This window comes from Myotis lucifugus, unplaced genomic scaffold (genome assembly GCF_000147115.1).
Source record: "Myotis lucifugus unplaced genomic scaffold, Myoluc2.0 scaffold_317, whole genome shotgun sequence".
NCBI classification, from domain to species: Eukaryota; Metazoa; Chordata; class Mammalia; order Chiroptera; family Vespertilionidae; genus Myotis; species Myotis lucifugus.
The window spans coordinates 1,200,083-1,226,205 of NW_005871365.1; the positions used below are offsets into that span (position 1 = coordinate 1,200,083).

At 44.0% G+C, this 26,123-nt stretch overlaps 1 protein-coding gene across 1 annotated transcript in view; it reads left to right on the forward strand.

Annotated features, from left to right (window-relative positions):
* The window catches only part of COL11A1 (collagen type XI alpha 1 chain), a gene marked incomplete at its 5' end in the record, with an annotated part of 138,395 nt that extends 112,936 nt beyond the window's left edge, over nt 1-25,459 (forward strand). Inside the window, 19 exons of the mRNA XM_023764109.1 lie at nt 478-531; nt 4,957-5,010; nt 6,024-6,131; nt 6,392-6,445; nt 6,926-6,979; nt 7,951-8,004; nt 10,026-10,079; nt 10,234-10,341; nt 11,056-11,109; nt 14,467-14,520; nt 15,395-15,502; nt 15,973-16,026; nt 16,126-16,161; nt 16,249-16,302; nt 17,464-17,713; nt 18,904-19,016; nt 20,528-20,596; nt 22,057-22,290; nt 23,741-25,459. Coding sequence (XP_023619877.1) covers nt 478-531; nt 4,957-5,010; nt 6,024-6,131; nt 6,392-6,445; nt 6,926-6,979; nt 7,951-8,004; nt 10,026-10,079; nt 10,234-10,341; nt 11,056-11,109; nt 14,467-14,520; nt 15,395-15,502; nt 15,973-16,026; nt 16,126-16,161; nt 16,249-16,302; nt 17,464-17,713; nt 18,904-19,016; nt 20,528-20,596; nt 22,057-22,290; nt 23,741-23,887 — 1,713 coding nt within the window. The remainder of the gene's footprint in view (nt 1-477; nt 532-4,956; nt 5,011-6,023; nt 6,132-6,391; nt 6,446-6,925; nt 6,980-7,950; nt 8,005-10,025; nt 10,080-10,233; nt 10,342-11,055; nt 11,110-14,466; nt 14,521-15,394; nt 15,503-15,972; nt 16,027-16,125; nt 16,162-16,248; nt 16,303-17,463; nt 17,714-18,903; nt 19,017-20,527; nt 20,597-22,056; nt 22,291-23,740) is intronic.
* Between the last annotated feature and the right edge of the window lie 664 nt (nt 25,460-26,123).

Consider the following 26,123-nt stretch of genomic DNA (forward strand, 5'->3'; position numbering starts at 1 on the left):
TCTGCTTTTAATTTGGGCCAGAATGTACCAGGAACAGATGTACCAAAAAGGCTTTTAGGTTATTGTCCTGAAGTAATTTTGAGGTTGGGAGGTGGTTGACCTTGTTTGTGGCATGGATCACCTACTTCCTAACCAGAGTCGTATTTTGATCACTACAAAAGTCATCCTCTAAATAGGGCATGTTCACTGATAGGAAGATTGAATTTACGTTTTGTGCACCAACTGGCAGGACTAGATTTGGAAAGTGTCCAGTCTTAGCTTCAAAAGTCTGGTGCATTTAAAAATCAGGTTAATTAAATTATTTGCTCTCCAGTGAATTCGACAACTCAGTAAAGGGCATGATTTTGTCCCATCCTTCCAATGACTTGGGGAATTCTTGCACATACTTCTCTCTCTTTAAGAAGAACTAGATGCATACTTATGGATTTATTACGTCGTTATAAGGAGGATAACTGTGTTCCTTTTCCTCTCCTGCAGGGACCCCAAGGCCCTCCAGGATCCATTGGTTCCGTTGGTGGTGTTGGAGAAAAGGTCAGGAACGTAGTGATGTACAGTTTGGAATGGCAAGAATAGAGGACTTGTTAGCATTGGCTAATGTTTGCAGGGCTTCTCTCTCAGTGTATCACACACAGTTATATGAATCACAACTCATCCTCTCCGGTAGTTCAATGATGAGAGGTAGAATGATTTTGAGCTACCATGGTTTTGATCGCCAGGTATTGTACCGATGGTGTACATGGAGTATTTCCTTTAATCAGCCCAACCTCCCTGTGATGAGGGTATTACTATTACCCACATGTCTGAGCCAGGAAAGCTGAAGCCTGGAGAATTTCAGTGTTTGCATCAAGGTTTTATCCGTAGAAAGGGACTAACTCAAGATCTACCCTGACCCAGGTATGTCTGACTAGACTAAGTGTCTCTAATAACACTCTTTACTGAAATTAGAAGAGATCGGTTGATGCAATGACTTAAAAGGGAAAACAGAATCCTTTCAACTACAAAAGAGTTCATCACTCACTCTGTCGTATGTGGAGTTTCATTTTCATTGCTGTACCCTGTCTCTGGCACTTTGTAAAATAACATCTGAACCCGAGATAGCTTCCTTTTCTCATGAACTCCATCAGGTTTAAAAATCTCCTCCTCCCCCTGGTGCAAATAGCACACTGATTCTCTGATTTATTATTGATGCATTCATGTTCATTTCTTAATAGAATTTTCCAAAAATTGACATCAATTTTGCTTTATGTAAAAACTAAGGTATTTATCAGTTTTGGTGGCCAAAAGTGAAATTTCAAAACATAAAATATTATCCAGTAGAAACAACAGAAATTTCTTGAATTTTCTAGTTATTAATTAATTGCTATCAGAAACAAAAAGTTCTGTTGTTTGATCTAAAACTTTTTTGATATATCTTGTATTCAATTTAATTTATTTTAATTTAAAATTTTAAAGCTCAGAAAAGTAATGTGATAGAATTAGAATATATTATTTGGATATTTATTTCTGCTCAACACTTACATCCTAGTATTATCAATGTAATTAACCCTATAGGACTATTCTTTTTAAATTTTTATTTATTTTAGAGAGGGAGGAGGAGGAGAGAAAGAGTAACATTGATTTGTTTATCCAATTATTTGTGCATTCATTGGTTGATTCTTGTATGTGCCCTGACCAAGGTTTAACCAGCAACCTTGGCATATTGGAATGATGCTCAAACCACCTTAGCTATCCGCCATGCCTGTGATTATTCAAATGGTTTCTTAATTACTACATATGAAGCACTTTAAAGTTAGGATTGAATTGTTACTGCATAAACAATCTGCTATTTTTTAGACTATCTCTTTATGTTCTTACATTGGGAGCTTAGTGTTGAAAAGGCGCTGGTGAGCTGGGGGTGGAATTGGAAGATCACTTTTCACTGAGTTCAGTTGTCATGGGAACAGAGGCGGGAGAGACCCTGTCTGATGGTGTCCCTGTCTCACACAGATGAGGACACAACTGTCCTCCTTCCCTCTGCGTCACCCCCCCTCCTTGGCTCTAATGCTGACTAGAGAGTTGTGAAACCTAGTCTCTACTTTTAGTTTTGCCCACATAGCAAATTTTAAAACCTTTTAATAGCTTTTTCAGCCCATCTCTTTGTTCTGCAGAGCTTTGGGGTGCAGGGGGGACAGTTGTAAGTACTTCGGTTGCTTCTTGGGTGGTTTTCCTCCTGTGTGACTCTTGGGTAAACACGGGTGCCAGATGCTTGGAGCTGTGCGCACCTCCCTTCCCATGCTGTTCCCATGTGCTGACGGCCTGTCTGGCAGCCCGGCCAAGCCCAGTCTCCAGAGAAACACTCAGTCGGCCAGGGTGGTGATTCCACTTCCTACAATCCAGATGTGGCCGACTCTACCTGTGTCACCGTCATAGAAAGTTTTCATTTTTCTCTTTCAAAAAAAAATATGCTTCTGTGTGACAGCCAGATAGAAATGCAATTCTGATTTTAATTTTCTTCAGCATCTGGAGTAATGTCATTTGCTGTAGATGACAGGTTTCTGATATCAGCTTTGATTCTGGCTGGATGCTTCCTCATTTTCATTTTGGAAAACTTATTTCCAGTCACAAATCAATGAAAAAAATAAAGGGCAAGAAAAGTGTATCCCTTAGTCATGCTGCACTCTGCTTAAAAAGGGGTAGCCTGTTTCCAGAGAATATATATTTGCTACAGATGGATTTCTGCACTTGAACGGTTTCTCAAAACAGAGATGTGTATCAGCACAGGGCCTGTGGATTTAATGCATATTTTATGACAAAAGGCACACAGAGCCATTTGCTGTCAATCTGAGCAAGGGTGTTATAGAATGGGGCAAAATGGTGGCATGCTGAGTAATGACAGTTTAAAATTATAACATAGCTGCTCTACAGAATTTACACTATTGCATATTAATTATGACTTTCTAGAAGGAATATGGTGTAGCCTTGTTGATACGAGAAATACAGATTTATCCATTTGATGTAGGCTTGTCGTAACGTTTTATTTACTTGGAATTTTGTCCTATTCACAAGCCTTTAAATGGGACATTACTTAACATTTACACAACATTAATTTCTTCTTAAATAATTGTTCACTTATTTTGTGCACACCTGCCTGTAATATTCAAAAGGTAATTTGCATATGAACTTTTGACAAATGAACATAGATGTGTTGTTCTCTAAATGAAGAGATTTCTGTAGTAAAAACTTGTCTTTAAATTTTAACTATTCAAATCTCTTTGCCACCTGTCATTTTCCTCATTTGAAAAAATGGAAATAATCCTTAAGAATCTAGTTTAACTTTATAGTGGACAAGGATTAAAACACAACAACAAAATATGCAGAGGGTGACTAGAAGAATAGTTATTTTCCCTCCAGTTCCAATTTCTGTGGTCTCACCAGGGGTTAACGTGGTGGCTCAGAAGATATTTTGTGCATGGTCAATAGATTTCCTGTATTTGTGTACTTTTCTAGAGAGAGATTAATTTGTTGTTTATTGTTCCACTTATTTATGCATTCATCGGTTGATCCCCTGACCAACCAACCTGTGGTGTATCAGGACGATGCTCTAACCAATTGAGCTACCCGGCCAGGGCCTGATTTCCTATGGATTTTTTTCCAGCTTTATTGAGCTGTAATTGACAAATAAAAATCATATACATTTAAGATGTACAATTTGATGTTCTGGTACAGGTATGCTTTGTGAAATACCTTGCTACTCTCTCCTTGTATGAGTTTGACTGTTTTAAATTTCACACCTAAGTGAACTCATGCAGTAGACTATAATATTCCATGTAGAAAGCATTTGATTTGAATGGCAAACTACTTAAGATTTATTTTGAAGATATGAATAATGAATAATGACAGAAATATCACATATATCATCCCATCATACTCAGATAGCTGAATGACTCATTGCTTTGTAAATAATATAAATACAATATTATTTCAATAAATATTACTTGTAAGATTTATTTAAAAACTGGAAATATTTGCTACTCATCTTGAGAAGAAAATAACTTATACACAGTGAAAGTACTTGATGTTTTCTGTCATTATGCAGATAATTCATGAAGTTAAAATATGTGCATATTTTCATCGAGGAAGGAATTATATACATAAGATAGCCTCGCCCTGGGATTCTGTTTCTATTTCATATAATGCATTTCAAACAAATGTATGAGCAATGGGAATATTTGAGAGAGTAGAGTTAAATGTTAAAGAGCATTCAGGCCTTACATTTTTAAAAACTTTAGAACCATTTCTGCCTCAGAATTGCTGGTACCTCTGATCTGGTGGATAAACATGGCACATGAATGTACTGATACATTATTTCTCTCGGATGATTACTCGAATAGAATATTTGCCGGCATTCTAAGTTCAAAGAATTAGTAACAGACTTTCCTAACTAAAACCTATTGGAGGCTTAGTTACCAGTCTAAGGTAGAAAAATAACCATCCAAATTAATAATATGTACATCCTCAAAAGGAGCAGTTTTAATTGGTATCTATGTACCTTTATGCATCTTATAAATACATTCCGTTTCTATGTTCTTTAGGCCTCTACTAAATACATTTACAGGAGAATCAAAATACTACCAAATGATTTGCTTATTTGTCAGTGATAAATTAAATTCACATTTTGGTACAAAAATACCTGAAATTGTTGAATCCATACACTTAATTAAATACACACTGGGCTGGGAGCAGCGGCTGTCTGTCCTGTGAGGCTGGTGGGACCCGGGGTGAATGACCCGCCTGGTAACTAACCAATGAGAGTTGTAGCTTTGGCGTCTTCCCCGAGAAGGAAAAGTCTCCCTGCCTTTTAGAGATGAGACTGATCGAAGGGCTGGTCTCAAACATCGTGGTCGTCACTGAAGGTGGTTTCACAAATGTGAGCCCTCACGTCCGTGCCCTGATGCTCATCCGATCTCTCCGTTTCAGGGTGAACCCGGAGAAGCAGGAAACCCAGGGCCGCCCGGGGAAGCAGGCACGGGGGTAAGTGAGGGCCTTTCCTCCGGGGCGGGGGGCGGCCAGGGGCTCCCCTGAGCGTTTGTGACACGTCACCCACTCCTCGCTGTCACTCGGTTGTTTCCTTGCCTTTCCATTAAGAAAAGCAGACACTCGGAGCATGTCCGTGGGATACTTTGTCATGTCCTCCGCATGTTTTAATGTAGACATTGCACGAGTCACAGTTGTGTAAGGCAGAGCATTCGGAGTTGAGCTGTTTATCGTCTACAGTTTTGTGATGGGTTGTCCACAAAATAAACAGACCAACATGCTACATCAAAAAAAATATTTAAATTGTGTTAGGATGGCGCGTTCTCACTGAGATCTGTTTAAACCTGGCGTGAGTGTGACCCCTGGGGGAAGCCTTGGGAAACGTCTGGACAGGTGTTTGTTGGTTGTGGTGCTTGAAGGCAGGGTAGCTCATTCATAGACACCGGGGGAGCTGTTCTGCATCTCGCAGTTCATAGCACAGCGCCCTGCAGCCCAGAGCCCTCTGCCCTGATGCGCAGCCTACGACACTGGCTCACACACATGGAAAAGGCTCCCGGGCTCTCCTCCCGCGGGAAGCGAGCTGGAGCGTGGAGCCGCCCTCATTCAAAGCGCTGAGCGTCCTGAGAGCACGGACGGGACCCTCGGTGTGGCTCTCACTCTATAAAAGCGCACGCTGCCTGGCGACCACTGCTTGGGTTGTCACTAGCACGGTCCTCTCTTTCGTATTCCTCATCCGGTCATGCAAGGCGACCCCGTTCCCAGTAGGAAGCCTGGGGAACCGAACGCATTGCCAGAAGCCCAGCCAGGAAATGGCAGCCCGGAGTTCAGTGCAGGTCTGCGCATCTCCGAGGTCCACGTCCTCCCCGTCTGAGGAGGCGGCCAGATGATCTCCAGCGCCCTCGAATAACTGCAGTTAGAGCCGCGCTTGGCTTACAGATGGAAACACCTGAAAGCTGGGGACAGGTTTGACTTGGAGCTTGTAAGGTAACCGCTCTTCTTCTGCTGTGTAGGGCCCCAAAGGAGAACGAGGAGAGAAAGGGGAAGCGGGGCCCCCCGGCGCGGCTGGACCTCCCGGCGCCAAGGGGCCGCCAGGGGACGATGGCCCGAAAGGCAACCCGGTAAGTTGGTCCCTTCCCAGTGGCACCGAAGTCAAGGCCACTTTGGAGCTTTTCGCAGGAAGACGAGAAGTCATGAGACTGACTGTTCATCATTGCATACACTCCGCCCAGCCTCCCGGGACTGCCTTCACTTGTAGCAGCGCTAAGAGAAGAAGGGAGACATTCTCACAGGGACATACCATGACTTGTACCTCGTAAACGTCAGAATACCTAAAAAATAGTTTTCATTTATTTCCTTCCCTCTGGACACATCCTTCTAGGGTCCTGTTGGTTTTCCTGGAGACCCAGGTCCTCCCGGGGAGCCCGGCCCTGCGGTGAGTAACGTGGAAAATAAAGCGGGGGGGGGGGGATGTTCCCAGTGTCTCTATGGCTAATAATTACAGAAAAATGTAATCACTTACCTCAGAGGGAAGGGGGAGGGGTGGGAAGAAATGAAGTAAAGAACTTACATGCATAGTGCATAGCCCTTGGACACAGACAATAGTGCAGGGAAGGTCTGGGGGGGACAGTGGGAGGGAAAACGGGGGACATCTGTAATACGTTTCATCAATAAAAGTAATTTTATTAAAAAGAGCATACTACATTTTAAATTTGATGCGGCCACAATTTCACAAATCTTTATGGAAAGAGTGAGAGATACCACAGTCCTTAAAAGAACAACAGAAAGAGCCGAATACTGTGTCCTCCTGGTCATAATTTAGCTCAAGGACTAGGACCGTATACTGTACCCTTTCCTCAGATCGAAGTGAATCAATAGTGAGAAATATCGGGCTCATTTTCTGTTCCCGTTACAGGGTCAAGACGGCGTTGGTGGTGACAAGGGTGAGGATGGAGACCCCGGGCAGCCGGTGAGGAAGCACACGCTGCTTTTATTTCATCTTTTCCTCGCCTCAGGGCATTTAAGAAAATCAGAAAGAACCATTTTTTTTCTGAAAGAATTATCAGTTATATTTCAATTCCAGTTAAAAGGCAAACTTACATGGAGTGTTTCTAACTCGATGTGATTTAAGAAATACAAGCAAAGCCTTCATGATAAAAAAAATGTAGTCACATCAGGTTCTGCCCGACTGCATCAGATCCAGCTGTCTGTCCATTCGTGTTACTATAAGTCATTTGGAAATCACACGTAAGACCAGAAAAGAAAGCCAGGTTAGGGCCTGTCCGGTGCATGCACTCCGGTTACTGGCCTCACCGAGCTCAGCGCTGTGCTGGCTTTCGGCTGCTGCTGCTGCTGTTGGTAATGACACAGGAGTGGGCTGTGGCCACGTGTGGCTGGTCAGGAAGGGCACGCGCTTGAGTAGGAGCCAGAGACACGCTGCCCTAGCACAGCTTCGTGTCCAGAGCGCCCCCCCTGGAGATCTGCCCGCGGAGCTCAGGCTCATTCTGTGCAGATGGCGCCGGGGCCATCGCCGGCAGGTTCCTGCTCCTGGGTGTAGCGATGCTGGCGTGGCACAGGGAGGGTGGAGACGCATCGTTTCGTGGCTGCACAGATGTATGCGACTGAGTGGCATTACCGCCCACATGATTCTGTAGTTAGCACGTCTACTGGCTGCTTGTCAGAGAAATGAGCACTTTTTAAAGAAACACGGTATTTCTGATCCGCTTTCTTCCGGCTCTGAGGGCGTTTTCACTGTGGATTCACCAGGTGTCTGCCTGCAGTTCCCTAGAGGCAGGCGCGGTATCGGAAGAAGGGCGGAGATTCTCCAGGAGAGAGATGTGGGGAGGTGAAGCAGGAGGGCTGGTTTCTGTCCTGAGTCTGAAAAACGTTGTGGCCGTAACACAGCGCCAGGGGCTTTAACGTATTTTTCTCATTTTATAGGGTCCTCCCGGCCCCTCTGGTGAGGCGGGCCCGCCAGGTCCTCCTGGGAAAAGAGTAAGTTTTTAAAATTATTTATTGGAAACTTCCACGCGTTATCCACTATGTGTGTGAATTCATAGGCTATATATGTGAGCGGCGCATTAGAATGATGCTGAGAAGTGTACGTCCTAGGGAAGACGGTGATTTCTTAAGTTTGTGAAAATACCTCTGGAACTGGATCACACTCGGGCCGCCAGGCCGAGCCGTCACAGTGAGGGCAGCTCCCATGTCTGTGCAGCCGCCCTCTGTGTAGCTGTCCTGGGCTGTTAGCGTCAGCTCCAGTGCATCCCAGAGAGATGGACTGTCACAGGCCAGGCTACCTAAGAAACTGAAAACCTGGATGCAGGATCCAGGGAATGGGCCCGGGAGCCATCAGCAGGAAACGTTAGATCGCTTTCCATGGGCAAACGTCTCTGATTTGGAAGCGGAGGGAGGATTTTAACAGAAGACTACAGTGAGATATACACACACAGCCCTTGTGGAGAGGTTGGTTCCAGCAGGTGCTAGATTTCCCTCCCTGTCCTTACTGCTGTGCTGTTCTGTAACAGCTTCTGTGGCCCCGCCTCTCGCAGCGTTTAGGCCTGCTCCTCCTCTAGTCTCTGTGCGTGGATAGGTGGGAAACACCAAATATATTTCTTGGGCTCGGTCTCCCTAAGAAATCCAAAGACTGAGCTTTCTCCCCTGGTAGCTTTATTTTAGGGGCATTTTCACACACCCGTCTTTGTAGACAGAGTGTAGTAGGTTTTCCTTTGGTCTCCCAGCAACATAAATGTGAGTTGATATTTACAGACATTTCTCTCTGACAGAAATGAATTTGGTTTGTAGTAAATATCTTCTTGGAATGCAGTTTCTCTTCATTGACCAAATGCCCCTTTTCCCTTCCTCCTCTCACTACGCTCCTTCAGTCACCAGAACATGAAAGCTTAAGTAAGCTTTGTCTCTGCTTTGTGGCATCAACATTCCTCCTCGGTCTCCCCACACTGGAGCCCCGGAAAGATAGACCAACAGCCATTAGGCTCCAACACCCCAGTGCCGAAGGAGCAATGGCAAGGCGTGTGTTCACACGTATTACCATTTTTTTTCCCTGAGTGAATCCTACACATAAGCCTTCCTAATAGAATATTGATCAGAATGTGGCAAGTGGTGGTGATACTGACATTCAACACTCTAACAGTTATTGAACAAGTAGGGGAATTAAGTTGTCATTTGTAGTACACGGATACCCTGTCATGCATTGGTAATACTTGAGGATAGAAGTGTATTTCCTTCAGGCACTAGAAGAGTGTGTAGCTGCTGTCAATAAGCCGTGAAATGCTAAGACCCAAGTTAGCCTCACAGCTGTTCAAAAACCAAGTTTGTTCCACGCATTTTGCTGAAAAATAATTTCTGGAGCTGATTAACATAACATAAACATGACAGCCTTAAAAAGCACCATCTCCACTCCTTTCCCCAACCTCAGTCTCAGCCCCTGACTCTGAGCACAACTCATTGCAAAAATTGAAGTAAACAAGAGTCTGGGGGGAAAATGAATGCAATTTTCTTGCGATCACTCATTTAAGCTTTCAGGACTTGTGTCTGAACTGGTGCAGAAAATTCCATCACCTGGCATCGCATGCTTGTTGAAGTAATAATACAAATTCAATTAACTAGTGGACATGAAATAAATATTCCTTAGTAATTGTCAGTTTTACAGGCCTTAGAGTAAGTTGATTACGGATACTTACGTGTGGATCTTACTGTGGCGGGCTCTCAAAGCCGGAGCCCTGTTGGTGTCGAGTTGAAAGGTTTATAGGAAATGCCAAAAGTGAAGACATGAATAATGCGGCACAATTATTAGGAACAAAACGTAAATATCATGGCGATTATAATGTCTTATTTCTAGCTCAAAACGTTTTCTTTGATACTCTGAATATGAGGTTATGCAACATAAATGACTTCTCTACATCAGTTGGCCACAAGGTTTAGGAATGCCGAGCTTTTTATGTCTCAGGTGACCCTGTAAGTGCAGAGGAGGTCTGACTGTGTGATGTTTGCAGGGTCCTCCGGGAGCAGCAGGTGCAGAGGGACGGCAAGGGGAAAAGGGCGCCAAGGTAAGGCCGGTTGTGTAGGTCTTACGTATGCAAAGCTGATGCCTACACGGCCAACGTCTAGATTGACACTTTTTTTTAGACTTAACACTTTTCATGAAATAACAAGACGTGTTTCCTCCCTGGTCACGTGTGCCCGTGTTGTCTTTTCTAACAGGGGGAAGCAGGTGCCGAAGGTCCTGCCGGGAAGACTGGCCCAGTTGGTCCTCAGGGACCCGCCGGGAAGCCCGGTCCGGAGGGCCTTCGGGGCATCCCCGGGCCTGTGGTGAGCATCTGGGATGTTTTATTTTTTTTTAAAAAAAACACACACAACACAATTGTAAATGAAAATGTTTGTGTCAGCACTATTTTATAAATTAGAGTGTGGATGTTTGAAGGGAATTTGGGGAATATGTAATAATGAAAATCTTAAGTATTTCAGTATGTCATTTATTTAATTAGTTCATGGTGTAATTCTAACTCAAAGGCAGAGTAGAAAACGAAACCCTAAGACAGTGACGGCGAACCTTTTGAGCTCGGCGTGTCAGTATTTTGAAAAACCCTAACTTAACTCAGGTGCCGTGTCACATATAGAAATTTTTTGATATTTGCAACCATAGTAAAACAAAGACTTATATTTTTGATATTTATTTTATATATTTAAATGCCATTTAACAAAGAAATCAACCCAAAAAATGAGTTCGCGTATCACCTCTGACACGCGTGTCAAAGGTTCGCCATCACTGCCCTAAGATCACAAAGATGTCATATTTTTATACCTAGCATGTGCATCCGTGTGTGTGTGTGTGTGTGTGTGCATGTGCCTGCGCCTGTGCCTGTAGACAAACGCCACACAAAAGGAGAAGCCTCAAGATTGCTTACAATTGTAGGAGTTCTCCATGTGAGGGACTCCACAGGCAATGTTTGCTTTCTTCCAAAATTAAAATAAAAGAATATGTTTCTGTCCATTTAAGAAATTAATCCTGTGTATTTTTCACAGGGAGAACAAGGCCTCCCCGGAGCTGCAGGCCAAGACGGGCCGCCCGGTCCCTTGGTGAGTAGCACCCGTCCTGTTGGGAGGGGAGGATTCCAGAAACGAAATCCTTTATGAGCTACGGTTTCCGTGATTCTAGCTTATAAACTGCTCTCTAGTTTGTGCAACGTTCAAGGAAGTGTCTTACACTGGAGAAGAGGAAAAGAAATCTAACTGATACGTTCTTTTGAAAATATGCCCCATGATTAGATCTTTCCTTTGTTCTGTCCTTGGATGGAAAAAATGTTTCCCCTCCAATGGCCTGGCCAGGTCTTTTCCAAACGCAGACAGTCCCCACATGCGTGCGGCTGCCTGCCTTTCCGGGCCCTGCATTTAAGAGCAGCGCCGGCCCCGTCCCACAGGGATTCCTTCACCGAGTAATGTTCTGTCAGTCCTGCAGGCTCTGCAAGTGACGCTCACTACTTTAAATAAGCAAGGACTTCCATATAGTAACTGAAATTCTACAAAACGCTGCTGATCACGAATATGTTCATCATCTCAGAGACATTTACATACTTAAAAAGCCATTAAACTGGGTCTCACAATCTTAATTATTCCCGGAATTGGGGTCATTCCTTTTAGTAAAAATGTCACCAAAATTTCCTCTAACATGAGTGTCTTTTAACTTTCTCTGAAAAGTTAAAGATCAGTTATTTTAGTGATTGAATAAAAGTCACCAAGTTTTGAGTGACTTCAAGCAGGAGATTATCAAGTCAGCACGCGACCTCACAGGCCCTGGGCCAGCCCTGCCCCCCCCCCCATCCCCCCAGCTGTCTGCACTGTTTAGGGAATATTCTTCATGAATACGGGCCGCTCCTGGCTGCAGAGTCCGAGCCTGGAGAAAAGCACTTCGCCGTAATGTCACCCTAAAATTTGCCAGGGATTTTTTCCTTGTTATTTCAGATTTTTCCAGTAAGTATTCTGACCTTTTTCCCTGGATGAACTAAAAAACATCAGTCATGCGGGAGACTTCCTCCGGCTAAATGGTTATATTAAAAACAAACCATCAGACAGTCCACCCGGAGGCGTCTCTTAGGTAAACGTGCGTTTACAGAGCGAGGGAGGGGCTGACCCCCTCAAACCCATTCCCATTCGGGCCCAGTGTGGCCTGGAAAGGATCAGATTGAGAGCATGGGTGCCCACCCCTCTCCGGCTGCTTGTTTTAAGGACATATTATTGCTTTTTCATAACGTTTGACTGTGATATCTAATTTTAATGAAGATGCTGCTTGGTCCTCAAAAGGTGAGAGCAGGAGAAGTCATCTCTAGGGTGTCTCTCATGGCCGTTTAATGATCTTTCAGACTCAGCTAACGGAGATTGACTTTTGTGGGCAACTCTTTTGATCTGAGGGAGGATGAGCCTGGAGCCAAGCTCCCGGTTTCGAAACCAAGCGCTCCCACTGACTGGCTGAGGGGCTTTAGGAAAGTTCCTCATTGCTTTCTAAGCGTCAAGTTCCTCATCTGGAACATGAGAACATTCACAGCCTCTGTTCTGGATGTTAAGGTGTTTAATGAACTATTTTAGTTTTTGAAGGCAGGTTAGCATCTCTGTTTTGGGTCTAAGCTTTTATTTGTGTTTTATTCATTCCAGTGTCACTGAAACACTGCTCAGTGTTCATTTTTGGACATGTTTACTTTAGAACAGCGGTTCTCAACCTGTGGGTCGCGACCCCTTTGGGGGTCAAACGACCCTTTCACAGGGGTCGCCTAAGACCATCGGAAAACATATATATAATCACATATTGTTTTTGTGATTAATCACTATGCTTTAATTATGTTCAATTTGTAACAATGAAATTGGGGGTCACCACAGCATGAGGAACTGTATTAAAGGGTCGCGGCGTTAGGAAGGTTGAGAACCACTGCCTTAGAGCAACCTCACATTCCCTCTTCACAGGCTGATCTATAAAAGAACCGACAGCGTTCTCTTTGAAACCACAAAGGCCTGAGTAATTGGTAGCCTGGTTACTAAACTGCAGTTTGATTTTATTTTTATGCTACATTTAAACTATCTGTAAGCAGGTCGAGGTGTGCAGTAGTCCATAGTGATTAGCATGTTCAAACAACATCATGCTTGCTTTTGACCAAATTAAATATTATTTCACAATATCGCAGTGCCTGGCAACGTTAAGGCAGCGGAGTTTTGTGATGTTTATCAAAGCACGGCGCTGCAGGGAATGTCTGTGTGTTCCAGACACTTAAGGACGTATCCCCCGTTTTCTCGTTCACTGTATTACTTATGAATTATGTATTTCTCTAGGGTTTTTCCATTTCCAGTATCCTAAAGGGGAACCAGGAACTATGTCCACTCGGAATAACAGCTTTAAATGCAGAGTTAGTATTCTGATGTGTCCCCGGTTCAGAGGGTTAGTTATAGCTACTGCTCATATCAGATCTTCCCCGCTTTCTATTTCCAGCGGATGGAAATGACTCGAAACTGGTTTTTGCCTGGCAAATTCCTCCTTAGATATTGTAATTTCATAGAGATTATTAGCTTAGAGGTATTAAGTAAGAATTTCCTGTACCTCCTTCATGAATAATATTCATAGAAACGATTTAAAATGCATTAGAAACACAAATAATGTCTGGTATAGTTCCCATTAAGCCCAAGCAGTTAGAATTCCTAGGGTTTCTTTTTTTTTTTTGGCACTTTTGCTGGTTCTGTTAGACTGCGATGAGGAAGCCGATTGGCATAGCAAAAAGGAATAATAATTAATAGTTACATGGTACTTCAGTTTAGGCAGTGCTTTTTGTAGGACTGGTTTTTCTTTCATGACAACAATCCTGTGACACGGTTGTTATTATTAGAATGCTTCTCTACATAAAGCTCAGAGATAATAAGTGACAGACGCAAGTTTACCCAACTAGTGAGGGACCGGCTCCAGGCTGGAGGAGTAGTCACTAGACTACCCATGCCCAGCAAGCAACCTCCCCACCAGCTTTCCCACCCACCGCGACCTTTCTCCCGAGTGTACGCCAAACTGAGGTTTTTAAAATTTTACTAGAAATAGCATAATCTTTGAATTTGAGTTTAATGTCAAAATATTTGATTGAATAGATGTTATTTGGAAACCCCTTCTTCTAAAATTAGTGCAATTAACAATTTACCCTTCTCAACTGAAACACTATTATTTCTGTCTTCATATTTATTTAATCAAAATGGTCATTAATATATTTTATTACTATGGTTAAATAGTCAACCAGAGTTTTAAATGTGCAAAATAGTTTGGAATTCTGAAAAATAAATGCCGGTCATTATTCTTTTTTAAACTTGGTCAAGATTAAGTTGGCAGAGTTACCCAAACCGAACTTGCTCTGGGGGTAGTAACGGGACTCCCTCATTCACACCCGCTCTGAGTGTTTATTTCTCATTGTTTAGGGACCCCCCGGATTACCTGGCCTCAAAGGGGACCCTGGCTCCAAGGGCGAGAAGGTGAGAATAAGTCTGTCCTACAGTTTTGATACTCTAGTAGCAGAGACAATACGTTTGCAGATAAAAAGCACCGAAAGGGGAATTTCAAAGATTGTCTTTACTGTTCTAACCGAGGACAACGCCGTCAGTCCTTAGCTCTCCAGATGGATTTAGAAAAGAGGCAATACACAGAGAGTCGCATGAAGAAGGTACCAGAATGCAGTGTTGCCTTTTCTCAGTGCCCCTGTAGGGACGTACAGAGAGAGCACGGGGTTATGCTAAAATAGGAATTCAGAAGTAAACGTAGGGAATAGCAAAAGGCCCGCTTTTATGCTTTAAACATGGAAGTAAAAATTTGAACAGTTATCTTACAAATAATAATTTGTTCTCCCAAAATGTATCCTGAGCTGCACCAAATAATTTTTTTGTAAAATAAGCCTTTTTCGGAACGGCATGAATATTTTTGGATTATTTTCAAGTTTCCGTATCTCTCTTAAAGACTGCACAATCTCTTAATAGAAGTCATTTCGCATAAAATCAGATAAAATCAGATGCTTATTGAAACAATGATCTCCAGCTGTTTACCTCACCAGCATCTCACATCTGGTTATTGTTGGTCCTGCGGCTGAGGGAATTCCCTGTCAGTAAAGGCAACACTGAAGAGGCTACCTTTAGAAAGCATGTCCTGCCACAGGACTCCCAGCCCTCCGCACGGTCTGAATGTCAGAGGAAACGATCCTGTGAGGTGTGGGCAGAGCGGGTCTTCATCCCACATCCTTTTCAGAAAGTTCAAGTTTCGTTTCACAAGTTCAATGTGCTATTATTTTATGACTATAAGTGACTACCGGGCTGTGATGTCTATAGTGTTCACACTTCTTTTCTCTGCCTCCCACAGGGGCATCCTGGTTTGATTGGCCTGATCGGGCCTCCAGGGGAACAAGGCGAGAAGGGTGACAGAGGGCTGCCCGGGACCCAGGGATCTCCAGGAGCGAAGGGCGATGGGGTGAGGAAGGACATGACTTTCCTGTCCATCCCAGTGATACACACACACAGCACGTGCACAGCCCTTTCAACTTGACCGAGGAGGCGATTCAGAGCGTCTTTATTCTAATCTCCTGGAGTCAGTGGTGTTTTCAAAGAGAAATTTATTTCACCTTAGAATAAATAAATTAAAAGCATGACAAGTTCGAAGCACAGAAATTACAGTTCAGTAGTTAATTGCACTCACAGGTATTGATCCCCAACACTTGCAAATCATTATTCTGAAGGCTGCAGGAACATGAATATGTATGTAGACACTGAAGCAACATGAAATAGACTATCTTGCAAAGTGACTTCTTAGACAGACAATGGGAAACGTAAGCTCTTCCCACGTGTTTTTGCGTCCTCTGCATGTTGCGCTGTGGCTGCTATGCAAACCACGCCACTGTGACGGCTGAGAAAAACCCTCTAACGCGGCTGCCTCTCTCCTAGGGGATCCCAGGCCCTGCTGGTCCCATCGGGCCCCCCGGTCCTCCAGGCTTACCAGTAAGTACCAGGAAAGAGAGTTTCCTAAAGTAAACGTACAGATGCCCCAAAGAGGCACACACCCTCCTCATCTCTGTGATTTGCTCTTGCGTTTTCCAGGGCCCCCAAGGTCCCAAGGGGAACAAAGGCTCCACGGTGAGTACCTGCGCCCTCGGCCCTTGGCAGCGAGGCCGCCTCAATGCCTTGTTCTCTGTTCATCTTGTTCCTGTTTCTTTCCCACAGGGACCCGCCGGACAGAAGGGCGACAGTGGTCTGCCAGGGCCCCCCGGGCCTCCGGTGAGTGCGTGGAGGCGAGAGTGGCCTTGTGGCTCTTAGGGTCCCGAGTAGATGCCTGCAGATGTGTGAGGAGGGAGAGCAGCCATGTTCAGGAAGCTCTCGGTCTGCACGCCCAGGCTTGTCCTGGCGTTGGCTTCGCTGTGTGAATAGAGATGCTTTCATTATATCTCTATTCGGGGAGTCCTGTTCTTATTAGTTTCTTAAGGAACGCATCTATTTTGATGTCAGATTTTCATGGAAGCAGCTGATGGTCTGCCACACAGATCCATGCATATCTGACACTCAGAGCAAACAGCGCTGAGGTCGGCATTGTTCTCCTGCTGCGTCTGATGATAAGAAAAGCGATGAGTCACCCCCACGGGTGAACGCTGGCATGTCCAGGCTTCAGGCTACTGAGCGACAGGCCCCTGGGAAAGACTTCAGGCCCCGGTGGGGGGCTCGCTTCCCAGCTGGCGGGGGAGTAGTGCGCTTCACCCACAGGATCTTCCTGTCCAGCAGTCCCAGGGGCCCAAGCCCTAGACCAGCGTGCCCGCAGGTCCTTTCCGAGGCGGTGGGGCCAGGTCCGAGGGAGGCCTCCCGCCCGGCGCGTAGGTGGCTGTCTTCTTCTGACACCTCTTCACGCTGACTTCTGTCCAGGCCGGTCTCTGTGCCCCCATCTTCCCTCACTCCAAGGCCAGTCTAGGACCCACCCTGCTGTTCTCAGTTACTTCACTAATTATCTGCACAGCAACCCCATTTCCAAATAAAAGTCTTCTCCCGAGGTGCTGGCCCTCCAGACTAACACATGTGGGCTTTTGTGGGACACAGTTCAACCCATAACGATATGGATCAACGATTTAGTGTAAACGCAAATCTGGTAGCATTTCTTTTGAGTTTGTTCCTTTATAAATGTTTGAAACAAGCTAAGGTGTATCTGTAAAAGATGGAAGTATCATCATATAAATGATCATCAAGCACAGTAGACACCTCCTTAGCACAAGAGCCTTAGAGTGGTGCTCCATCTTCAGGGACTGAAAGCTAATTGTGGGATAAGGCATGTAAATGAGGACTAATGAATAAACGAGAGCAGGCATCTGATGAAGGTCCACGCCAATGCGTGCTCCGTCACCAGCAATAACTAAGATCCGCAGGAAACAAGGCCTGTGTGTCTCTCTCTCGCAGGGTCCACCTGGGGAAGTCATCCAGCCTCTACCCATCCTGTCACCCAAGAAGACAAGACGACACACGGAGGGCATGCAGGCCGACGCGGGGGACGCTACTCTCGACTACTCGGACGGGATGGAGGAGATATTCGGTTCCCTCCATTCCCTGAAACAAGACATTGAGCACATGAAGTTTCCAATGGGCACGCAGACCAACCCCGCCCGCACGTGCAAAGACCTGCAGCTCAGCCACCCCGACTTCCCTGATGGTACGTCAGTGACACATGACCAAGCCCAAGTACAGTGCCTCTCAGCTCCGAGGCGGTGTCAGCTCATTCATTCTCCTTAAGTGTTAATACAGTCTCCAAAGAAAGCGAGAGCCAACGATTTATTAATTCCCATCTTGTAACAGAAAAAGTCATTTGTGCTGCGGAATGCAAGATCTGCTTTGGAAAACCCGTGTCTGTTAAATAAGGGTTCATTAAATTATGACAAGATCATTTTCGGATGATTATAGATAGCAGAGATGCACTTTGCCTTGTAATAGTCACAGAATGGGGTTGATGTGTGCACACATGTGCACGTTACCATATGATTATTTATATCCTATACCCTAACATACTTGACATTAATATGAGTGAAATCAACATGATGAAATAGCGTAACTGAATCGTATTTGATCCGATGAGCAGAGTATTTAAGAGTTAGGATAGCTTGGAGCAAAAATGTGTTCCATCCATCCACCAACAACCAGAGCAACTGCTCATACCTTTTTACCATCTTCACCCACCTAACACCACCGTCACGGTCACTCACAGGATACAGTGTGCTCTGCACCACTTAGCTAACGGCTTAATAGAAAGCGGCCTCTAAATACACAGAATCCACCTGCCTCTGAGGGCCCCGTGCAGAGGAGGAGGACAGTTACTGCAAGAAGGAGTGTTTGCTATAAAGTAAGGCTCACGGATAATCCTTCAGGCTGAGTAGATACTCCCACCGCCTCCACTGTTACCAATGAGTAAACCAAGAAAATAGACCCTGGCTGTTCTACTCGGCTGCCTTCAGTGGTAAATAATGCCGACGGGGTTTAGGGTGGAGTGTATATCTGCCTCCATGTGCGTGTGATTCATTGCGCATGAGAAATAGAGGTTACTATTTGAGGAGGTGGCATGGAAGCTAAGACCTGAAAGTAAGAGGCGTGATGGGAAGGAAAACGGGTGTCCGGGCAGAGGACCTGGGGTACGGGCACAGCTCTGAGGCAGACAAGACAAAAGGGTCACTTCCTACCTCTTCAAACATAGACCCCAAGACGACCGAACGAGTACAAGAAATCCCTGTGGGAAAGACGGGTGGATATTTATGTTACCTCATTTCTCTTTCGAATGAAATTGGATACAGAATGCAGTTGCATGAGTTTGCCCATGACCTTTGTCTGTGACGTATTGTTCCCTGCCTCCAGGTGAATACTGGATCGATCCTAACCAAGGCTGCTCAGGAGATTCCTTCAAGGTTTACTGCAATTTCACGTCAGGCGGCGAGACGTGCATTTACCCAGACAGGAAATCCGAGGGGGTAAGCCAGTGCGTTGGTGGTGATTGCGACAGTTCCTGCCGTGTTTTTGCAATATTGAACTCAACAGGAAAATGATGCTGTCATATTCTCATTCATCTGCTTTTCTTACGGAGTAATTAGAGCATTCCATTTGCATAAGCATGAATAAGGCACCAAGTGATGTGTGGCATTAACCAATACTTCTCTCCTGTATTTTTACCCACGTGTGTTCTTTTTGCACCTGTGTGCTCTCTCAAATTCTAGGGCTTTCCACGACACAGCCGATCCTCAGGTTTCAGTGCATGTGTAGCAGTCTTCACGCCAACCACTACGTGGTAGAACTCACAGCTGTGTATTATGCTGGAAATATAGCTTCATAAAGAATTACTTTTTCACATAAAAGAAGAGTATTCTCCACACATGCATGCTTTTGAAATGTTTAGTCCCTTCAAACCCATTTCTTTTTTTTTCCTCAAGATATTTTCTCATTGATTTTCAGAGAGAGTGGAAGAGAGAGGGAAAGACAGAGAGGAACACATCAATTGGTTGCCTCCTGCATGAACCGCAACCGGGATACATGCCCTTGACCGGAATCAAACCCAGGACCCTTCAGTCCACAGGCCGACGCTCTATCCACTGAGCCAGACCGGCCAGGGCCAAACTCATTTCTTAGTTTTCACCTAGCAGTATCAGTACATTTGAGTTCTATCTTTAAAGCTAAAGGCTAATTATTAATATAATGAAAGATTTTTCACTGGCATAATTATAGTCTCCAAACACAATACAGGTGGGAAATGTTGCCTTTATGGCTTTTGAATAAACCACATTTTTCTTAGGAAATGGTGTGGGTCTCAGTTACAGAAACTCCCTAAGTCAAAACAAGTGGCTTTATGTGCAGCGTGGGGAGTAGGGGCAGGAGACAAAGCAAACTCCATCTCCCACCTGCAAGGCAAGCGGCGAAGCATCACAGAGCTCCTGGAGCCCCAAGCCCTGTGGCAAAGAGGAAATGCGCCCCGTACACCGATGACTCCAGTTCCCTACCATAAGGCAGCCGTATATGCCGCTCCTCTTTGCAAAGCAAAACGATCCACGCAGATCCATGAGAGACTCGGGCCATTCTTCCCAGCAGGGCATGGCCAGGCTCACTTCCCGCCAGCGACTTTCTGTCACATCCGCCTCAGTTGCTGGCGGGGGACTTTCAGACTCGACCGTGGCTGTGGATGCTGGTGGCACCCGCCAGACGGCTGATGCCACACGGCGCTGTGAGGGCATCCATGGCAAGGGGTGAGCTGGGCGTCCCAGCTGTGTTCCCTGCAGCCCTTCGCTCGCCTTTACCAGATTCTTTCCCCTTTTTCTGAGCAATGAAAGGAAACCAAGAAAATGACTCGTCCTCACTAAATGGGAATTCCCAGGATCCATCTCCAAGTTGGCCCGTTAGCATCTCACTCCTACTGAAAATTACTGATGTGTACACACATATTATTGTTCATGATATTTACCGACTGTCTGATTTCCCTGCTCTTTTGCAACAGGTGAGAATTTCATCGTGGCCAAAGGAGAAGCCGGGAAGCTGGTTCAGTGAATTTAAGAGAGGAAAACTGGTATGTTGTTACCTCAACATGCAATGGTTTCTCTAGAGCAGCGGTTCTCAACCTGTGGGTCTCCAACCTGTGGGTCGCAACCCCTTTGGGGGTCGAACGACCCTTTCACAGGGGTCGCCTAAGACCACTGGAAAACACATATATAATTACATATTGTTTTTGTGATTCATCACTATGCTTTAATTATGTTCAATTTGTAACAATGAAAATACATCCTGCATATCAGATATTTACATGATGATTCATAACAGTAGCAAAATTACAGTTATGAAGTAGCAACGAAAATAATGTAATGGTTGGGGGTCACCACAACATGAGGAACTGTATTAAAGGGTCGCGGCATTAGGAAGGTTGAGAACCACTGCTCTAGAGCTTCGTAAATGAGGCTCAAATTTCGTTTCTCTTGACACTGACGGTGCTAGTCTAGATTATACGAAGCAGGACCGATGGCTCTTACACTACTGTGGTGTAGACTTTAGAGAAATCTAAAATTTTCTATCAAAAGAAATGCAGATATACTAAATTTGCTAAAATAATAAGATATACATTTTATTAGCTGAGATAAACATCATTAAAATGGTTTATGTTCAAAACATCAGATGGAATATATCTACTTAGTATCTTTGATTATGACAATTTCATTTTGTGTTCTTCACTTCCATAAGATTTCATTTCAATATAATCTGGATGAATTTAATTTTTTCTGAAAATCTAAGTTTATATGTCTCAGCTGAGCCCAGCTCTGTTGATTATCCCCCATAACACAACTTATAACTTTGGTAAAAGAGACAGTTTTTAAGACTTTGCAATTAAAACTATTTTTCTTACTAAATCCAAAGCAAGTATTTACTGACAACACATTCCCTTGCGCCGTCCCAGCCACTGTACCTGGTGGTACAAGGATGAGCAAGTCCATCGGCTGAGAATGGACAAGCGGGCGGGTCTGAGCTGAACAGAAAAGACCGGAACTACCTTAGGGGAGACCATGGCCACCATGGGAACTGCAGGGACGCGTGTGAACAGTGACTTCCAGTTGCTATCCTCCTATGACATTTTTAAAAGAGTCGGCGACATCAAACAACATAAACATAGTTCACTTTACGTCGCACTGACACCCCTCAGTTTTCACTGTTTTACTGTTAGAAAACACACAAATGCAAGGAAAGGCTATTTGGAAACAAAAATTTTTTCTGATGAAGAAACTGAAGCATAGAAAGAAAGTGATTTTTTCCCAAAGATCGGCAGTGCTCACAGCAGCTCGGGTGGGAACACAGCCCGGTTGCTTCGGATCCTGGCTCTGGGTCCCCTGACCCTCAGCGCACACTTTCCTTAAAGGAAAATGGCCCTGAGCTCCACCCACGTGCTCCCGGCTCCCCGGGTCCCTGTCCACAGGGATTCATCCCTTTAGGACCGAGAAGAGGAGCAGGGTCTTGACGTGTCTTTGGCGTTTCTGTTCCCAGCTTTCCTATCTGGACGTGGAAGGCAATGCCATCAACATGGTGCAGATGACCTTCCTGAAGCTGCTGACGGCGTCCGCGCGGCAGAACTTCACCTACCACTGCCACCAGTCGGCGGCCTGGTACGACGCGGCCACCGGCGGGTACGGCAAAGCGCTCCGGTTCCTGGGGTCCAACGACGAGGAGATGTCCCACGACAACAGCCCGTACATCAGGGCGCTGCACGACGGCTGCGCGGTGAGTCTCGGCTCCATGGCCCCGGGCACAGGCGGCGCACGGCCCTCCGTGCGGCCCCAAGTCCCATGTCGCATAGGCAAGGCCGTTGTTAAGATTCGCTGCTGATCACTGACATGTTGAAATACAGTACGTTAGAAACCTCTGATAGGCACGCAGGAAGGAGAGAGAGGGAGAGGAAATCATTGATGTGCGGCCTCCTCACACCCCGTCCTGGGGATGGAGCCCACCACCCAGGCATGTGCCCTGACCTGGAATCCAGCCATGACCTCTTGTTCATAGGTCAACGCTCCACCACTGAGCCAGGCCAGGCGGGCAGGTAGACACATTTTTAAAGCCACAACAGAAGGTAATCTTGGGTCGTGGGTTATTTTTATGGAATTATTCTTTTTTTAAAATATATTTTATTGATTTTTCCCAGAGAGGAAGGGAGAGGGATAGAGAGTTAGAAACATCGATCAGCTGCCTCCTGCACACCCCCCACTGGGGATGTGCCCGCAACCAAGGTACATTCCCTTGACCGGAATCGAACCTGGGACCCTTCAGTCCGCAGGCCGACGCTCTATCCACTGAGCCAAACCGGCCAGGGCTGGAATTATTCTTGATATCTGAATAATATTGCTAGTTATTCTTGAAATGAAAAAAAAAACACCACCACCAAAACCTTATTTTGTTGCCCTCCTTAATCCATGGTTTGAAAATGACAGATCAAGGACTCAGCATTACACCGCAGATGCTTCTCAGCCCTGTATTGATGAGGGCTTGGTGGTTGGCACTGCATGACACCAGTGTAGACGCCACTGTTATTTGTCTTATTTTTCTGCTCTGGAAGTACCTTTTCCACACACTGGGAATTCCATATAAGAAAATGGCCCACAGAGCGCCCCGAAAAGCTCTGTTTTAGCTGATCCTGGAGATAAGTCACAGTTACCAGTGAGCAGGTGCCCCCAGTCGAAGGAGAGGAACTACCTGCAGCTCACAAAGAGAAGTAGGTGCTTTGGGTTCTCCAGGAGAAACGTGCCGATCGCTGTTCACAGAATTCAGACACACCATTGCTTTCACCTCTTGCATTTAATTCCTGTATCTATTTTAATTATGATTCTACTCATAAGGATGTATTATTTATGTAGGCGTATAACCCAATACCAACATTAGTTTTCCTATTAAATGGTATTTATCAATTCAGTAAGATTCTCTTCAACTGTGCAATATGTTAGAGTATTATAGTTGGGTAATTACGGCTAAATGGAGGTGTCAGCATTCAATATTTAAAACCACTTATGACATAAGTGATCACAAGAAGAGCTTATGACACCGATAATAATAAATTTGTGCTTCCACTCTCCTTTCTTATCTTCCTATCTCGCTTCAGAAGCTTAAGAAAAAAAATAACATCTGTGTTAAAACTATAAAATGATTGCATAACTTGTCCAATATCTGCTTAACTTTACAGTCCAGAAAAGGCTACGAAAAGACTGTGATTGAAATCAACACACCGAGAATTGACCAAGTCCCTATCGTTGATGTAATGATTAATGACTTTGGTGATCAGAATCAGAAGTTTGGATTCGAAGTTGGCCCTGTCTGTTTTCTTGGCTGAGATTAGGACGAATAACATGTGAAATCTACAGGAAACATACCTTGGTGCCACCCACCCATTTGATGCCACATGCGAGTTTTGAGTAAGGATGGCATAGAAACCAACTCGTCACGTATACGTATACATGTACCAGTTAGGAAGTACTGATGCCCTCATCAGTGAGGGCAGAATCACATGGCAAAAGCTTTGAAAATAATTTAAAAAAAGAAAAAAAGATAGTGTGGCTGAGATGGAAACAAGCCTTATTCTTGATTCCCAATTTTCACCTCCCCTTTTCCTATTTGGATCTCTTTGGTGCTGTAGAAAAAAAAAGAGAGAGAAAAATATATATTCATAAAAGATATGGTGCTCATTCCCATCCGTGAAGGATGCGCTAAAACAGTGTGTTGAATAAATTGTAATTATTTTGTGTACAGTTCTATGCTGTTATCTGTGTCCGTGTCCAAAACTTGCGCGTGTGTCTGAATTCCATCTGGCTCGAATTTTACGACAATCGCAGAACTACGATGGCAATAAATATATTATTATGAAAAAAATAAAGTTGTCATTTCTGATGGCTCTAATTCCCTGTCTTCGATGAACAATAAAATGCCTTTGTGTATATTGCCGTTAAGGGGTTCAGTTATTCGATGCCGACGACAAATTTCTCAGAGGTGCAGACACCTGAAGACTTCCAAGGCGCACGTCCATCAACTTCTCTGCGGACAGTAACGTGGATGAATTTCAGCCAAATAGACGCATTTGGATGCTTTATTCAGTGCTATACCTCAACTTTTTTTTTCTTTCCAGAGTCCAGGATCTCACAGGCTACTTGTATATACATGGAAAACAAGCAAGTTTCTATTTTCGGACAGGAAAACGCGTATGAGGAGCTATTTAAAAACACAGGGATGCCTCCATCAATCAGATGTACAATTTTGTGACTACCTTTTCTCACCTCTTGTCTTCGGTGTGCTACCCAGGTTAATATTCAAAGTGGGAAGCTAAGCAATTATTTATGAATATGTTCAATGTTATACTTTCCAAAACAAATCAACTTCTTGAATTGGATTCTAGGTTGCATATTATAAGAGTCTCCAAAAATTATTTTACCTGCACCTGCCCAACAAATATTCTTTCTTTTCTTTCAAGATAATATCATTCATTATCAGACCTACCTAACTGCTAAAGTACATATGGTGGACTGTTACTTAGTGCTTGTTTTAAAATTCATACTTATGAAAAACAATCAAAACTTTTTTTCCCCACTAAGGTATTTCCTTTCAGGTAGCTTGAAATAGCAGTAAAATTTAAAAATTACAAATTGAACTTTGTATCTATTTTAAGTAATATATGTCAGACTTGAAAATAAATGTTTTATTATTGCTTATATGAAGTGTTAAGTTAATTGATGCCAGATTCCACTGGACCCTTTCCAACCAATAATTTATCACAAAAGTGCATACCTGTAATGTTGACATGAAAACGTGAACGTGTGTCCTTCAGAAGTTCTTTTATTTTTGAAATTAAGTTTGTAAATGTCCTTTGGAGAAGGGAGATATGAATCGTATAAATAAACTCAAGTCTTGTCTACCTGGGCTGGTCATTCTCTTTCTTAAATAGGTTCCAAATCGCTTTCTGCAGAAAAGGCTTTCAGTTCTGTGTGCTGACCAGCCAGGTTAGAATTGTTTTACACTTTTGAAGAACAATATTATCCTTCTCAGAAAAGTTGTTTAAATCTCCACTTGTCTAAAACAGATCACCACATGGTATCACCACATGGTAATACTCTATTTGCAAAATAAAAATAGGTTACATTTAAAGTTTCAACAAAGGTACTTCTCATAGTTAAACATTTTGCAAGGTCTCTAACTTATTAATAATTTCAGCATTAAAAGTATTTTCAGAACTTTTTTTTTAACAGAGTCTCTAAATCACCCCTGAAATAATATTGTTAATGAAGAGGGGTTCCCTACCTCAGACAATTTAATAAATGAATAACAATAAGAGAGACTATTGTGCATATTGATCTATGCTGGGAGAGCTGTCCATTTAAACAAAATAGCCTCGAATTTGGCACTCAATAGAACTATTTCCTACGCATTTTATGTATGGCTACAGCCTTCTGCTTAGAATCGGATTTTTTTCTCCCTTATTATTGATTTAATCTAGACAAAAGGAAGCTCAGTGGAATAGAAAAAGCATATTCTATGTATAAGTTATTCATGCATAGACCATGAAGAATAATACTGACTTC